This window comes from Tetrao urogallus, assembly GCF_951394365.1.
Source record: "Tetrao urogallus genome assembly, chromosome: 4".
In the NCBI taxonomy this organism is placed as follows: Eukaryota; Metazoa; Chordata; class Aves; order Galliformes; family Phasianidae; genus Tetrao; species Tetrao urogallus.
In genome coordinates this window covers 19395301-19411071 of record NC_136817.1, presented here as the reverse complement: position 1 = coordinate 19411071, position 15771 = coordinate 19395301, and the positions used below count along the sequence as shown (strand labels likewise).

Genomic DNA, 15771 nt, shown 5'->3' with positions numbered 1-15771 from the left:
CAATAAGAAGTGATGATCAACCAGTATTAAGTATCGCTAAGTTTCAGTATCCTCCTTATTTTTCCCAGCTATTTCCTCCACACAGACAGAGCAGGAAGGAGAGCAGCACAGCACTCTGCTCAGGGCCTAAGGGAGCAGTGGTTCAGCAAAGCTGAGAAGAGTGGAACAAGGACCATGTAGGGAGGTCTTTGTTATTGAAGTATTTTTAAATTCAGTTTTATACTTCAAAAATATTCAGGTTCTCAAATAAATACAACTGCAAGTGAGACCCAAACCAGTCCAATGGTCAAAACTCAACTGTGAAGAGCTCTTCTTGGACCAAAAAATACTGCATTCAGCTTTACAAAACATTTACTCCACTGACCAAAAACTTTACGTAAGAACCCGTACACGGAGGGCAATGAAGCCGAGTCCTTATTTATACTAAGGGCTCATGCTCACCTCATTTTCCATCCTAGAACAAGCTTTATGCACATCCACATAGGCTGGGCACTTCGCCTTAGAACTCAGTGAAAAGTAGGTCAAACACCATACAGCATTTTTGGATGGATACCCCTATGTAAAGCTCCTTCGGAAGCAAGGCAAGTGCATTAACCACTACTCTAATATAGTGCGTGAAAGATTAATCTTACATTTTATGTCTTCCCCTCTCACAACACCATGATAGAAGGTAATTGCTACATGCGTCACAATCTTTTTATCTTCCAAAACTTGGTATCAAGTCTCTATGGAAGGATGCATGGTAAAACAGTGCTGCTGTTGCTGCTGCTGCTAAACAACTAGCAAAATAATATTTAAAGCTAGGATTTATTGCTCCGGATTTAACTCGCAGAACCACACCGTTGTGTACAAACCATTAATCTCCATAGATGCTCAGACATGATTGTCTCCTTGTGTCTAAACACACAAAATACAAGCGGCTATCTGTACAGTTTACAGTACTGAAACACATATATTTGAAAATGAAGTATAGATATGTTACTTTTCAAAGATACATGACTTTATAGCAGGGGTTTACCCAAACTTTTTTTTTTTTTTTTTTTTTGTTTTTTTTTGTGTGTTTTGTTTTTTTTTGTTTTTTTTTAACAGCCACTTTAAAAATAGACAACAACTTCACTAGTATAGCTAAGTTACATCAAAGAAAGAATCAGTGTACTGAATGTGAATAAGCTGGCCAATTCCCCAGGCTCCCAGATTTTTGTCTTTTGCTTTTGAGGAAACCCCTATACAGAAATGAAAATAGTATCTGAGTATATTCTTCAGTGGTAGACTAAGCAGTTTCTTAAAACAAGACTTTAGCTTGCCATTCACTTCGGACTGCCTTGAAAATAAGATACACTACTGCTTAAAAGAACCATCGGAATGCTTCAGCGCTGGGAACAGGTGTTCTCTAAAAAAAAAGCAAGAAAACAAGTTAAGCTTTCTTTTGTGGCATTACAAAACTCGATTTCTTCTCTTTGTTCTTTCCCTGTACAATTCCGGCATACTTTCAGTTATCTAGGAACAGCACGATGCCTCACGCAGCTTGACAATTCATAGAAACATCCCTCCTCCAAGCACATGCCATTACAGGGTCACATGTGACACATCTTAGGCAGTATGTAACACTCCTAGCATGCAGTCTCTTTAGTTAGCTAAGCAAGGTAGTCACGGGCGTGTGAACATCAGTATCAAAAACATCTCCTGGAAAACAGACGGTGCCTTTGGAATGACCACACAACCTTGCCCAGCTGCAACTCGGCACAGCATATGGTTTGCTGGCTGCAGTCGGGTGGGTTGCTTGCCAGTCAGGCATGTGTTTTGGCAGGAGCACTTCTTCGGACAGGGGCATAACAGGCATTGCTCTACCTCCCCTCATTCCACATTTCCGTTGAAGCACATCCTCAACTTAGTTTGAGGAAGGGAAACACCAACTGACCCAGGGGGCTGCCCAGGCTGCCCACCTGCTTGCTTCCACACACGTGCTAGGCCCCTGGCCTCACATCAAACAGTTTGCCTTCAGGGCTGCTGCTCTTCACCCCTACCGCTCCACTTGCTGTCTCCCCAAAACGATATCCACCTGCATTTGGGTGTCCCACATGCATCTGAGCACAGGCCAGTTCCTTTCACACCTCAACGCATAGTGTAATATACTTTACATACTGACATACAGAACCGCTGAGGGAAAGCAGCATCACAGCACATGAGATTACACTAGAAACACAACCCTGGGACACAAAGACTTGCTGATGTAGCTGACCATGTATACAAATACCAGCTTGTCTAAACAGGGTCTGTGCTACCACTATATCTACCCCGTGTGCTCACAGAGCAGCAGCGCAACCCACGCTACCCAGCACCCAGTACCTCTCCATAAGGGCTGGTGTCCCAGAGATCATCTGAACACCAGCTCCCTCAGGCAATGGCCTGGTTTTTAGATACACCTGCCTCCAACAGTAAGAATTTCCATGGAGCAGTAGCCTTGAAACAGGAGTCGCTGGCAGCCAGCCCTGCCAGCCCCTCACCAAAACCTGAAGCATGAGCAGCTGTCCAGGAACATTGAGGACAGCCCCAGGTCAGCACAGGCTGTAAGATGGCTGCTGAGCTCCAGCCAGGGATGTGGATTCATAATTCATAAGGAGGTCGGCTGCAGGAAAGGCTTGAGTTCAGAGTGGAAGGAAGCAATCACACGCCTAAATTGATCTCAAAAGAGCAGCCAGACATGCAAATGTATTGAACTCGATATATTGTCTTCGCCTGAAAACTAAACGCAATGCTCCTCCATGGGTCCATCTACCTAAACACGAAAAACCGCAGCTAGCTAGACAGATTTAAAGGCATAGCGGCTGCAATGGCCTTTATTTATTTCCTCACAACATCAGGTCGAGTTACTGTCAGACGTTGTCATATTGGCTAGAAGGAAAGGTGCAATGTCTGATTAAAAGGTCATTCAGACCTTTAAATGCACAGAATAGTATTTCTGAAGGGCAAGGCTGTAGTTTAAGATGTGTGCTTTCAAAAAATCACGAGATACAGAATTTTGCATCCGCAAGCTAAGTTCTAATTACAGATATACATTTACAATCAAATATCCAGTATGCTAACACTCCAATTTGGGAATAAATTTTTCATCCACAATAAACAAGAAAGCTTTTAAAAGGGAAGTAGATGGCCCAAGTTAACACAAACCCGATTTATGAGACAAGGCCCTTAGGGCTGAGCCCTGTGAAAGCTAAGGTTATTTCAAGACAAAAAAGACCCTGCAGCTCACTCGGTGGCTCAGCTCAATTGCAGCTTCCATCTACCGCCTGCACGACTAAACTCGGGAGTCCCAGCTGGGAAAGGCAGCTCTGGAGGAGATTAGGGCACGCTGTGGCCTCGTGCTCTGCCGGCGGGGTATCATTATCCTGAGTGACAGCGAGGACAGATTCCCCCGTGCATCGGGCGAGGAGCAGGCCGGGGGCTGATCAGCATTCCTGAAGGCAGCCGTTGCCGTTCACGCTGGTGTAAATGCTGACAAACGGCAGCTTGGCTCCCAGGAGAATGCTCACAAACCCGTAATGCTGTAAGGCACGGCAGGATGGAGGATTTATCCCTGCGCAAGCCTGCTGCCGAACGACCTTCCCGCTTAACACTCGCTATTGCGTTTTCCTCTCAGCAGCTTTCACCAGGACACAAGTTTGCTGCAGAAGTGGAAGGTGCTGCTCAGATGTAGTGAAGATTCTGGGTTTCACAAGGTGAAAAAGGCAACTAGGACTGACAGACCTGGGAAAATCCCTGAAATTAAGCAGCAGTAGGAAAATCACACACGTATTCATCACCAGAGACTCTATTTTGACAGCTGGCTTCTTCATTCTTACATCAAAGGTGTTCATTAAAGATCAACACCCTCCACACTGGGTGGACTGACTACCCAATGGATCCTAAGGGGCTACCCACAGACCCACCTGCTTTCCCAGGCCAGCTCCAGCCCCAGCTCTTGGCTACTTTACACCCTTTATACCTACAAAACCTGCTGGAAATGTTCATGAGTCTCACAGCTGTTGGAAAGATTCTAGGCAGATTAGAATCAGGAGAGCCAGCCACTCCTGCTATGGATGCTGTCGTTTGGAATGCACCCAAATCCTTGGGTTTGCTCTAGATCACTTTCAGTACTATTTTCTGTAGGGCTAGGGAATCCCTTGGGTAGAGGTGAGCTGCATTCAGAAATAGAATAGAATACTAAAATGTATCGGAGTGCTACATGATGATGCCCTAATACCTTACTAATGCTAAAAGATGTTGCATTAGGTAAGAACCCTTTGATGTTTGATCTGAGAGCAAAAAACCTCTTCTCACAGAAGCAAACCCACACATTGGCTACAGCAAGTTATTTGTCAGATGTGGCATTTCTCTTCAGGAGTCCTGGCTAAAACAATTTAGCTCTACAGAGGCCTTTTGGGAGATATACTGCTGCTGGGGTATGTTCAAGATAATGGCAACCCAACAAACCTATGCAAGCACAGAAACTGGCAGCAGGGAAGGAACTTTGCCCTGACTGAATCCAAAATCCCAATTGCAACGCAACCAAAACTGGTATATTTTCTCATATTTCCCAAAGCAGCAGGACTGGTGCTGGCCACATAGAGGAGAAAGACCATAGGAAAGTCAGTGTTACAAATCCTACATGAGTCTCAGGCTGGAGAACCATTTCTGCTGAAATCTCTTCCACAGGAGCGGCGGGTTGGTGGTTAGGCTACTGGATGCACAGCATGAAATCTGGGCCAAACGTGGTTTTTACAGATAGTTACACATTTATACATTTGTAGGCATATATGTATACATACAGATAGATACATATACACCAAACTAAAGTGAGAAATTCAAAGCTACATGATGACCAACAAGTTCAATTGAGAAGTCATGGTGCCGCATGAAACACCATTTGGATCAATCAGCAGTCCAAGAGCAAACACTGACCACTGCTGCCAGTGACTGCACAGATCTCTTACACACTTATGAGTATGGACTACAGAGCACAATGTCTGCAAGACTGCCTGAGAAGAGCAGAGCCCCAGCAGTGAGCTCAGCCCCAAGGTGAAGCGGCCTTTCCCCACGCCACGCGCCCAAAGGCAGAGCCACCAGGAAAGGAGAGCAGTCTTTGGAAGCAACTGCTGCCCGCTTTGTTCCCCTCATAAATATACATTACCTACAGCGATGACTTTGGGGAAAACCTCCCAGCACTCACATCCAGCCCGCACAAAGTCTCCTTGAATGTTTGCCTTGAGGCGAGGAGGCTCCAGGGCACAGAGCTGGTGTGTGGATCCCCCGCCTCGTCCCGCCTGCAAACAGAGAGCTGCTGCCAATGTTGAGCCCGAGCGGTAGGAGCCATCCCAGTCTGTTGCCCCAGCGGGCACAGGGACAGGCATGGGGTCTCAACATTGGCTGCAGCCCAGGCTAAAATCCCTCTCATGCGGCTGAGCTGTGGGCCTGGTTCTCTTCAAGCTGAGGAGGAGATTTAACATTTATTTTAAAAGCTAGCTTTATTTGCTCAGGGAAGACATGAATCTGCTTGCCAGCAGCTATTTTTCCACTTGCACTGCGTATCTCCCGCACCGTATTTGACACAAACCAGATTTAGCACACACCGGGTTAGGAAACTCATTTGGCTTTCCCCGCCGAGTGCACGAAGCAAAAAGCAAAGCTCTGCCACAAGATGCAGCAAGTGGCAATGTGAGATGAGCAGCTCATCTGGGGCAATGCCTCAGGAAGCCAGCTTCCCGGCAGCTTCCTCAAAGTAGCCCCAGAAGCACCGGGTCTTGCTGCTGGGCTCAGCACGTGCAGCAGCTCCTGGCCCAGTCAGTAGGGTGAGCCTGGGGCAATGGGTTTCTCCCCAGGAGAAAGAATGAGCAAATGTGTCTCTCCTTTACATGCAGCACACACTAGAATTTTTTTTTTTTTTTTTTTCCTTTATATATGAGATTAAGTCTGGGGAACGGGTAAACAATTTCAATTTTTGATCTAAAAAGAAAAAAAAGCGTAACATCACTGGAGAATACAGATGGCAAACAGACCAGAAGCCATAAGGAACTCAGCCTAGCCCAGATCCATCTCCGCTGAGCACCAATGGCAGCACCAGCCATGCCAGCAGTGTCACAGTGCTACGCCTGAACCAGGGCTGAGAGGGTCAGGGGAGCTGCCACGCTCCCTCGTCCTGACAGTGGGAACGCGCATCAATAAGCCCAACATGCAGTCATAAAAGTTGAGGAGTGTTTTGTAAAGAAATTCTTGGATGCTGGTTTATTACCATCCCTCAACATAGAGCATGAGGCGCTACCATGCAAAAGACACTACAAGTGAAACATCCAGACTGCTGCTCAGCTCCTGCTTTCACCTAGGTCCCAGCAGGTGCCTTCTGCTGATTGTCCTCTGTCAGACACGACCAGCAGGAAGCAGGCCTTCTGCCAGGGACCTGCCCTCTGCCAACCCCTTGCACAGTGCCTCCTAATCAAATCCATCAGCTCCTCTCACCGATCCTCCTCCCATGCAGGCTCACAAACTGGAATTCTTCATGTTAACATTCACTCTGTTAATGAGAAATCCCCATCGGTTCATTACCCAGCGGTACCAGCCTCCGCGCTCACACACTGACATCTCTATCACCAGCAAAGCAGCTGCTGCGGGGCACGGTGAGCTCGCATGGACTGGTCCACAAGCAGAAGGAGGTACATTTCCCAGTGCCAGGCCTGCACTTCAATCTCCTTCCGCTAGAGCTGCTCTGCCTTCGGCATCTTTTCCTCCTGCACAGAGCCTCGCACCGGCTACGATGCCTCATTGGTTAGCTAACTGCTTCTGTCCTCTGGGATTTCACACATGCTGTTGATAAAAGAGCCAGTGAAAAATACATCCATTAAATGCTTGGCCTCTGCTCGCTTGCTTCTTCTTTCTCTGCAAATCTTTTTTTTTTTTTTTTTCTTTTTTTTTTCTAACAGAAGAAAAAGATGCTTTGTTCAGGAATCTACCTGGGCTGGGGCATTTCCAGAGACCTGCTGTGGGTGCTGGCTCAGCTTTCACAGCTACTGAGCTCTGTAAGCTGCCCAGCTGGAGGAAAAAAGGCAAACCCCTATGCAGCAGGTCACTGCCATGCCTGACTGGAGTGGAAAGCCTCACAGGACTGCATGTGGCTTTGAGCTCCCTGGTACGTCTTCTGAAATTTTCAAGCATGACAATTAAGATTCATCTCAGTGATTATTTTCACGACGTTATCACCTCCACTGGTTCCTGACCTCCAATTTATTTTACATCAGCTTCCAAGCAAGCAGCCACTGGCAATCCCTGCCTCTGAGGCTGAGTTGTGCTGGTGATTTAGAGCGAACAGCTTTTATGTCATTACTGCCATCAAGTTCTCCCCCACTCACTTCATGTCGGCCACCTATACAGACCCATGACCCTGCCAAGCACATTTTCTCCTCTCCCACTCACTCTAAAACCAGCAGCCTTTGGTTGAGGTAGGTACCACTCATTATAGAGTTAGTGCATGGGACAACCATCTGCTGATTACCTCTCCTTTTCCATGCCTGACCTCTGAGAGCACCCCAATGATCACGCTTTACCCTCCTTATACTTCTAGGAAGAGGAATGGACTCCCTCTCTCCCTGCTATGCCTGCACCTGCTGAGACCGGTGCACAGCAAAGGATGCCCCACGTGCAGAAAGATGGATGGTACCTAACAACAGCTGCCACTGGGTATTACTCCTGTGATGATGGAGCAAATTCTTTGAGTTCACATGCTCACATACTCCTGGTGTGATCCAACTTCCCTGGGACATGTGGTATATGCTGCCCAAGAAGACTCTAAGCCCACATAGTACTTGTACAACAATCCATCATTCTCAGCCCTTCATTTGCTGTATCACCTCCTTCTTTCACATTTGCTCGTTTGTACGTACGCCTTCATCGTGTCCTTGGCTCTGGAACGACTTGTTCGGATCATGAGAATCCTTCCATACCACATGCTCGCTCCAGCACCCAGATCCTCTCCATAAATTACACTCAGTTTAGAAAAAGAATGAAAGAAACAAGCTTTTCCTATCAGTCACGAGACATAGGAAGCCCAGCTCACCCATTCCAGGGTCCTCTTCTGATGTGTGAAGCCTTGGCCACCATAGGCAGAAGCCGTGGGAAGAGAGCTATAGGTGAGCTGCTGTGCCTGCATCTCTAACGCAAGCCGCCTGCTCCCAGCAGCAGCTGCGTGCTGCTTTCTCTCTACCATGGGAGGTCTCAGTGTCATTTTCAGCACGGCCGTACTGCCCTTTCTGGCAGCAGAGTGCCTTGAGAACCTCATCCATCCACCTACAGTGCCTGACTCGCTCCAGCTGAGGAGCAGCATGCTCCTTTGAGGCTTTGCTCATTAGCACCATGCCAGAGTCGGTCCTGGGTCCTTTCCTGCTCGAGCACCCTGCAGCTGCCCTCTCCTCTTCGCGTGAGTTCACTCATCTGCATCCTGAACTCCCTGGGACTTCCCATAATTTGCCAGTGTTTATTAGATTCCTGCCTCCACCTCAAATTCTAACACTGCTGCTCTACTTGCTAAGTTGCTGAATAATCCATTATTAGCTCCTAGCCAAAGGAAGCCTGACACCAGCTAAAAACAATCCCACACAGAAGCTCAGCAGAGACTGCAGCCAGAGCAGCCTGAAACCAAAGGGAACACTGTCCTGAGACTGCAGAGGAGCTGAGCTTGAAAACGTCTCTTTTGAGACTGAGATGGGGACAAACTCTAGCAGAGAAGAGGAAAGACTCAAACTCCATGGTGGCAAGGGCGAAGATGTTTGATGAGTGTGGCCCACTAAGAATGCAGCATCCAGCAAGACCCCCACGCTGCCTTTAAGTTCCTGTACTTCACTTAGCACTGTGGTGGCTGGTTAAATATGGGGAAACACTGGAAAGCTGCAAAAAAAAAATCAAAAGGCTTAACGCAAACCTGGCCGTGGATTTTTATGATCTTAATTAAGAAGATGCCTAGGAGTTCCAGTGAGGACAAAATATTTCCCATAATGTCTGAGAGTAGAAGTTAACAAGCCTGCTGGGATCTTTTTAGCCTCTGCAGAGCTAAGGCTTCAACATTATTAAATGGCTTTGCATCCAAAGTATGGTACAACATAGCTCAACAAAGAACAGCAAGCACAGGATGCTCAAACAGGAGATGGCTTGAGATGATGCCACAGAGTGATTCAGGAGGTGTTTGTGTGTGACTGAACAAGACATGACAGTGGAACACAATATAGGTATCCAAAAGAAAAGACAGACAGACAGAGCAGGCTCCCAAACAGCAAAGAAGCGTCTAAACTAGCATGCTTCTAGACGATCCTGCAGAGCAGGTGAGTTATTAAAAAAATGCAGATGCTAAGCAGCAGAGAAACACTTCCTTGGCATGGTGGTTCTCCTCAGAAAGTGAGGTTTGCTGGCAGTTTTTAAACAAGCAGTATTGGGAATTGTTCGTCACAGAGGTCAAGTCCCAGGGACTTCCTTACAGGGACATGAGTTACTTTTTCATTCCTCCTAACTCACTCGGGTATATTCGAAAAGCTCATCGTAAGCCTTTCCCTGCGCAATCAGCAGCTGCTTCCCACCAAAGCCAGTGATCAAAAGGATTATGCGGTATTTGGTGAGACTTTAGGGTGTACATTCTAGGTTTGCCTGCTTAGAAATGTCTTATTCATCAAGCCAAACCCTTAAATCACAAGTACGATCAGAGTTGGAATCCTACCATCTTTCCTTTCACTGACACACTTCTTTTTGGCTCTTTGGAAGGCACCTGTTCTCAACCATCACCGCGCATCAAATGCATGACACGGAGTACAGAAATTAATGACTGTCTTTTATTGAACTGCCTAGAGCACATTTCTTTTAAAACCAAAAACGCAGTACCAAGATGTTGCTATTCAACAGGGACTGCTTTCTGACATCCTGATCCATCCCCTAGGCAAGCCAAGCCTTCCCCGCGCTTGGTGTCAACCCAGCAAACAGAGTTGCGTGGAAAGTGACCCCACAAAGCGATGTCAGCATACACGTACAGGCAGACAGAGATGGAGTCTTGCTCTGAATTGTTGTTTACCATTCCCCACCTTGAATGAACAGTATGTCACACAGTGCTCACCTATCTACTGACTTAAACAAGTCTCCTCCTACAAGCAGTGTGGTGTGTACAGAGCATTTTACACAATCACAGCTGTAACATTTCCCAAAAACGCTGTAGCTGTCATACAGTTCCAACCCATACTGGCTTCCATGTACACATTCCAAAGGGATTCAGATCATTTGGAGGGAAAAATTAAAAAAACAAAAAACAAGCAAACAAAAAAACTTGTTATGCTTATTGCAGCTTCAGAAAAAAACTGTTATCTTCATTGATCATATTTCTCACGACACATGCAACTTGTCCTAAACAATGCACATCCGATTTCACATCCATTTCATATCTATGTAGAGTTAAAAAGAAAGAAAGAAAGAAAAAAAAAAAAAAGAAAGAAAGAAAGACGACGACAAATGAATCAGTTGCAGTACTGGGCCAAGTCCTAAGTCCGACACAGCATCCTGAAACCAAACAGCACAGTTTGCTTTGGTATGGACAAAAATGTTCAGAGAGCTGCTCAGTGCCATCAGGCACAGGACTGTCACAGCCAGCTAACCTCCCTCGCCACATGTACAATTTCCCTGGCAAATAATCACAGTTCAACAGTTTAAAGCAAACAATTTCCAACACACACAAAAAACAGAGCTTGTATGAATGAGGCTGTTCAGACTTTGACCGGCCTACCATTTTTGCTGAATTACTTCCAATTTCTATTCAGTTCAATTACCAAATTTCACCAAGAAAATTCCTCAGGTGGGAGAGGCTTCATTTGGAACAAAAAGCATGCCTTCATCCCCCCCTTGCATCAAACTGCGGCTCCCACATCGCACGGATTGAACACTGCTGTCACGTGACTGGGGCAGCTCCTTTGCCGTGTGAGCATCACGTGAAGAAGGGAGAAGAAGAAAATACAAAGCAGTACAATGGGTTACATCCAGCTTCATCTCAAGATATTCCTTGTGCTAGGCTTTTTATAGCTCAGTAGTTTGACAAAGTACAAGCTCAACCCTGTAGGGCCCTCAGTGGCTTCCTCAATGCCACATCTCTGCCGACAGCAATATGACATACCTTGTGAGACATGGTTCTAGAGCAAAAAGCCAACAGGTTTTTTGCCAACAGGCGAGTGCTCTGAGCAGCAGAGAGCGGGCCTCAGTGAGCCACGACAACATGCAGGGGCCTTGCATCACACCATCCCCAGGCACCTCAACAGGCTGAAAGGAAAACCCAGTTTTCAAGAAAACCCGAAGGCCTTATGCTGCATGGCATTCCCAGCGGACACAGCAAAGCAGTTAAGGTGACCAGGTTGGGTGCTGCTTCTGCTGAAACCACTTGCTGTGATCCTAACCCAGGTGAAGGATCTCGAGCTACCTTTGGATGTGGCTCGGTGAGGTGCCTCAGGTTTGGAGGCTGTATTTTGTGTTGGTATACAGAAGCTGGCATTCCCAGTTGGTATCTGGAGGTCGATACTGCAGGTTGATATGCAAACTTTAATAGTGCGTGCTCCTAATTGGTGAGGCTGCTACAAGTAAAGCAAGCGGCACCACCTGTTTGACAGAAGCCATCTCACATCAGGGTTGAACAGTGCATGCTAGCTGCAAGCCAGCCCTCCATCCCCTTCTGCTATCACTAACCGACTGGACAGCGGGGTCAGGAGGGCTTCCTTCCAAGAGGGGAAATGCACAGCCTTAGCTGGCTCCCTATCTCCCTAACTCGTAGCAGTAGCGAGACACGTCCGCCCATCCGAGGCAAACAAATAGTCTCAGTGGGTGAATAAAGATTATGCCTCTTTAAACCAACTGTAAATCTGCATGAAGACAGAACGTACGTACACAAGTAGTCAGTGTGCAATGTGACGTCAATCTGAGTTTTACAGATTTATTATTACTGTACATAAAATCTCCTAGTAATAATAACATTCTATGTAAAATACTAGAGCGTTGGGACACTTTGCGGGTGAAAACCATACAAGAAAAATAGGAAAAAGTAGGTCAAGTGTTTAAAAAAAATGCTGGAAGGGAAGCACGCCATTAAAAATGTAAGGGTTGGGGGCTGGAACGCATTAGTGTGAATCTCTTCCATTTGGTGTACTAACCTTGAGAGTTGCATTGCACAGAAGAACGAATTTAAAGGAAAAACGAGAGAAATGCTTGCATTGGGATCAATCAGTTTGCTGTTTATTGTTATTATTCTCGCTTTCTGTTTATTTAGTTTTTAAGCACAGTCCCACGCCTGCCTTGAGCCATCTCTACAACTCGCAGCCACGCTGAATACAACTCTCGCACCTTAAGGATGCACCAGGACACCCACCCGCCCACCCTGGCCATGCCGCCACGCTCCGTTACGTGGTTAAAGAGAAGAAAAGAACGAAAGGGAAATGAGAAACAACCTCGACGAAAGGCTGCTCCTCTTGGGACCTTCCTCGCCTACTGATCCTACTGCTGTTTCTTCAAGGAAAGGAGCCACGCTCTGTGACATACTTGTGGCACGAGGCGATGCTCAGCTGACACCTCTACAGATGGGACCAGAGATCTGTGGCTGATGGAACACCAAGGGGGAGAGGGAGTGAAGAGAAGTGAAGGCAGCTGGTTACGAGAGCATGTGAGTGGCTAGTAAATCCATGGTGTTTCAGTCACGCTGGTTAAGCAATTCTAACAGGTGGCACTCCTTAGCAGCTTTTAGGGCTGCCAAATCCCTCCATCAGGAATGAGGAAATTCTGGAGATGCAGCCAGGGAAGCATGCGAACCCACTGGAAGATCGGCAAGCGTGCAAGCACATTTCCCAAGATATCTCACTTTCCAGACAGGTCGATGAGCCCTCAGAAGCTGTAATTTATCACATTCAGCCCAACAGCACCCGGGCTAGTGAGCCCAACCAGAGAGTCCTGTGTTTTCCTAGCAAACTTTGTACAAAATCAGCCAAGCTGCTACCAAGAAAGACATGAGCTGCTAAGCCTATCTGGTTTCTCACGTGTGGAGTCTGTGCCAGGTATGGGGTTAGCAATGCTGGGCCACTACGCATGCGCAATGACAGCTCGAGACCATGCAGAGCTACGGAGCAAACTCCAGCAAGAGTAGGTCCCTCTCACCAGTGATTCCCTCTCACCAGAACAGTGGTGAGGATGGCTACAGAGGAGTTAATGCCATCAACCACATGTACCTTCAGAACCAAGCATCCCTCGGCAGTGCCAACACCAATGCCACTACCCACACTGATGTAATGCAGGACAGACCAGCGGGCTCTTGCTGTTTCCCCCAGGCCCTCTGGCTGGCTCACTCCTGCCTGCACCGAGCTGGAGCACCAAAACAAGGTCTCAATTAATTGCTAATTTCTGTGACTACGGATCCCGATGTCACCCCATGTGCACTGTTCCTCTGCACTGAATGCATCATTCTCGACATCTCCAGACACATCCAATGTACGCGCCTCGCCAGCAACGCTATAATTTTAATAATGACAAGGGATTATGTGTGATTACTGGGCTTCCCTCTCCTCGTTCCCCTGCCTACCGACGAGCCCCAGCCGCGCTCTGTGCAGCGGGTGTTCTGCCTTCCATTGTCTGTTGGGCTTGGCACGTTCACCAAAACCTCTGCCAACACAAGACCCTGTCTGCACAGCCAGGAGCGCTAGGCACATCCGTCAGGTTCGGAAGCACAGTGTAAAGACAAACGTGGATGCAGGTCAGAGGGCAAGCAGCCCAGCGTACCTCTGCTATTTTCCCACCGTGTTCCCCAGGCCATGAGTGGGCTACTCATGCCTCACTGCAAAACGAACTACACAGGCACGTGTCACAGCACCGGCTTTGCCACCAGCCAGCCCCAGATGGGTGAGCCAACGCTTCCCCAGACTTCTGCTGGGGCACTGCTCAGCTCCAACTCTCCCTCTCCCCACCATCCCAGCCCTAAAACCGCCCTGAAACAACCACGATCTCCAGGAAAAGAGAAAGGAAAAAAGAATAAAGAAAAAAAAAACTAACAAAAAGCAGCGAAACCAGCCGGCCACCAGTCTACTGGGTCACGCAGCGGGCGCACCGGGCGAGCAGCACCTCGGCTCGGCTCTGCACGGCACGGGGCGGCGGGCAGGGCGCAGCCTCCGACCCCGCAACCCGCAGGGGAGCCGCCGCAGGGCGGCGGGGCCGGGGCCGGGCGCGGCGGGGCGGGGGCGGCGGGCGCGGGGCCGCGCCGGCGGCGGGAGCACCCTTAGAGCCTGAAGGAGGCCTCGGAAAACGGGTGCTGCATCTTGAAGCTAGACAAGAAGCACTGCAGGGGCGGGGGCAGGGGGTTGAGGAGGGACGGCGGGAGGCTGGGGAAAAAGAAATCATCTCCTCTGACCTCTAGCGAAGTGCCAGGTTTTTTCTTAAGCTCTTCACATTTCCTAAATTTGCAGATCTGGTGTCCCGTTTTGCGGTTCCTGCAACTGCTGCAGACTCCACAGTTGATGAGCCGCTTGCAGGGCACGCACACCCCGCAGCGTTTCCGCTTCTTCTTGGCGGGGTTGCCCGCCCCGGCCCCGGCCCCGGCGCCTCCTCCTCCGCCGCCACCACCTCCGCCACCACCGCCGGCCCCCCCGCCGCCGCCGCCGCCGCCTCCTCCTCCACCGCCCCCCGCGCCGGCGGCGGCGCCCAGGGCGGAGGCGGGGGCGGCCGAGGCGTGGCTCTGCGGGCAGTCCGCCAGGTTGGCGATCTGGAAGGCGCTGTCTGTGACGGCGGCCGAAGCCGCGGCGGGGGAGTGCAGGGCCGTCATGACGATGACCCCGGGTGGCAGCGAGAGGCCGCCCAGCGCCGGGATGGCCGAGAAGGTGCCGACGCGCTCGGGGAGGTTCATGATGTCGGCTTCGGCGGCGCCGCACTTGAGCTTGTTCATGCACTCGCCCGCCAGTGGCCGGCAGTGCTCGGGTGCCAAGCCGGAGAGGAAGTTGCCGTTGGCCATGGGCAGCGCGGGCTGCTCGGCCGGCGCGCAGCCGGGCTTGCCCAGGCGCTGCGAGTCGCTCCGGTGGTGCATGCCGCCCCTGCCGGCGTGCAGCGAGGAGGCGGCGGCGGCCGCGGAGGCGGCGGCGACGGCGGCGGAGGAGGAGGAGGAGGAGGGCTTCCTCGCGCCGCCCGCCGCGCCGCCGCCGCCGCCGCCGCTGCCCCAGAGCATGGCGGTGGCGGCGGCGGCGGTGGCGGTGTCGCAGTTCCAGGGGGACATGCCGATGCGGGCGGCGGCGGCGGCGGCGGCGCTGGGGAAGATGGGGGTGGTGATGCGCGCGATCTTGGCCGCCTGCGGGAAGGCGCCGCCGTTGGTCTTGTAGAAGGTGGCGAAGGAGCGGTACCTCTCCATCTCCGAGTTGTAATCCACAAGGCTGTTGAGGGCCCCCTCGGGCAGGTGGCTGTCCTTGGGCAGCCCCGGCGCCTCGGGGTTGGGGCCGCTCTCCACGCACACGTTGGTGTTCATGGTGGCGGCGAGCGGGTGGGGGTCGGGGGGAGCTCAGTCCCACGCGGGGCGCGTCCCCGGCGACGCCGAGCGGCCGGCCGGCTTGGCCTGCCGCATCCTCACGGGAGCTGAAAGACACAAAGTGGATTCCCAGGGGGGGGGCGGGAGCCAGGGGAGGGCGCGGGGAATTCCCGGCGAAGTCTGCAGGCGGGCGCGGGGCCGGGGCTGCCCACCGGCGGAGAAAGCGTAAGGGGAAAACAGAAAAAAAA

At 50.1% G+C, this 15771-nt stretch overlaps 1 protein-coding gene across 1 annotated transcript; it reads right to left on the bottom strand.

Annotated features, from left to right (window-relative positions):
* Nucleotides 1–1345: 1345 nt before the first annotated feature.
* On the bottom strand, nucleotides 1346–15523 carry CXXC4 (CXXC finger protein 4; the record flags this gene model as incomplete). The annotated part of the gene is made up of 2 exons (XM_079534080.1): nucleotides 1346–1390; nucleotides 14423–15523. 2 exons carry the CDS (start codon nucleotides 15521–15523, stop codon nucleotides 1346–1348), a joined length of 1146 nt encoding a protein of 381 aa, XP_079390206.1.
* Nucleotides 15524–15771: the final 248 nt, after the last annotated feature.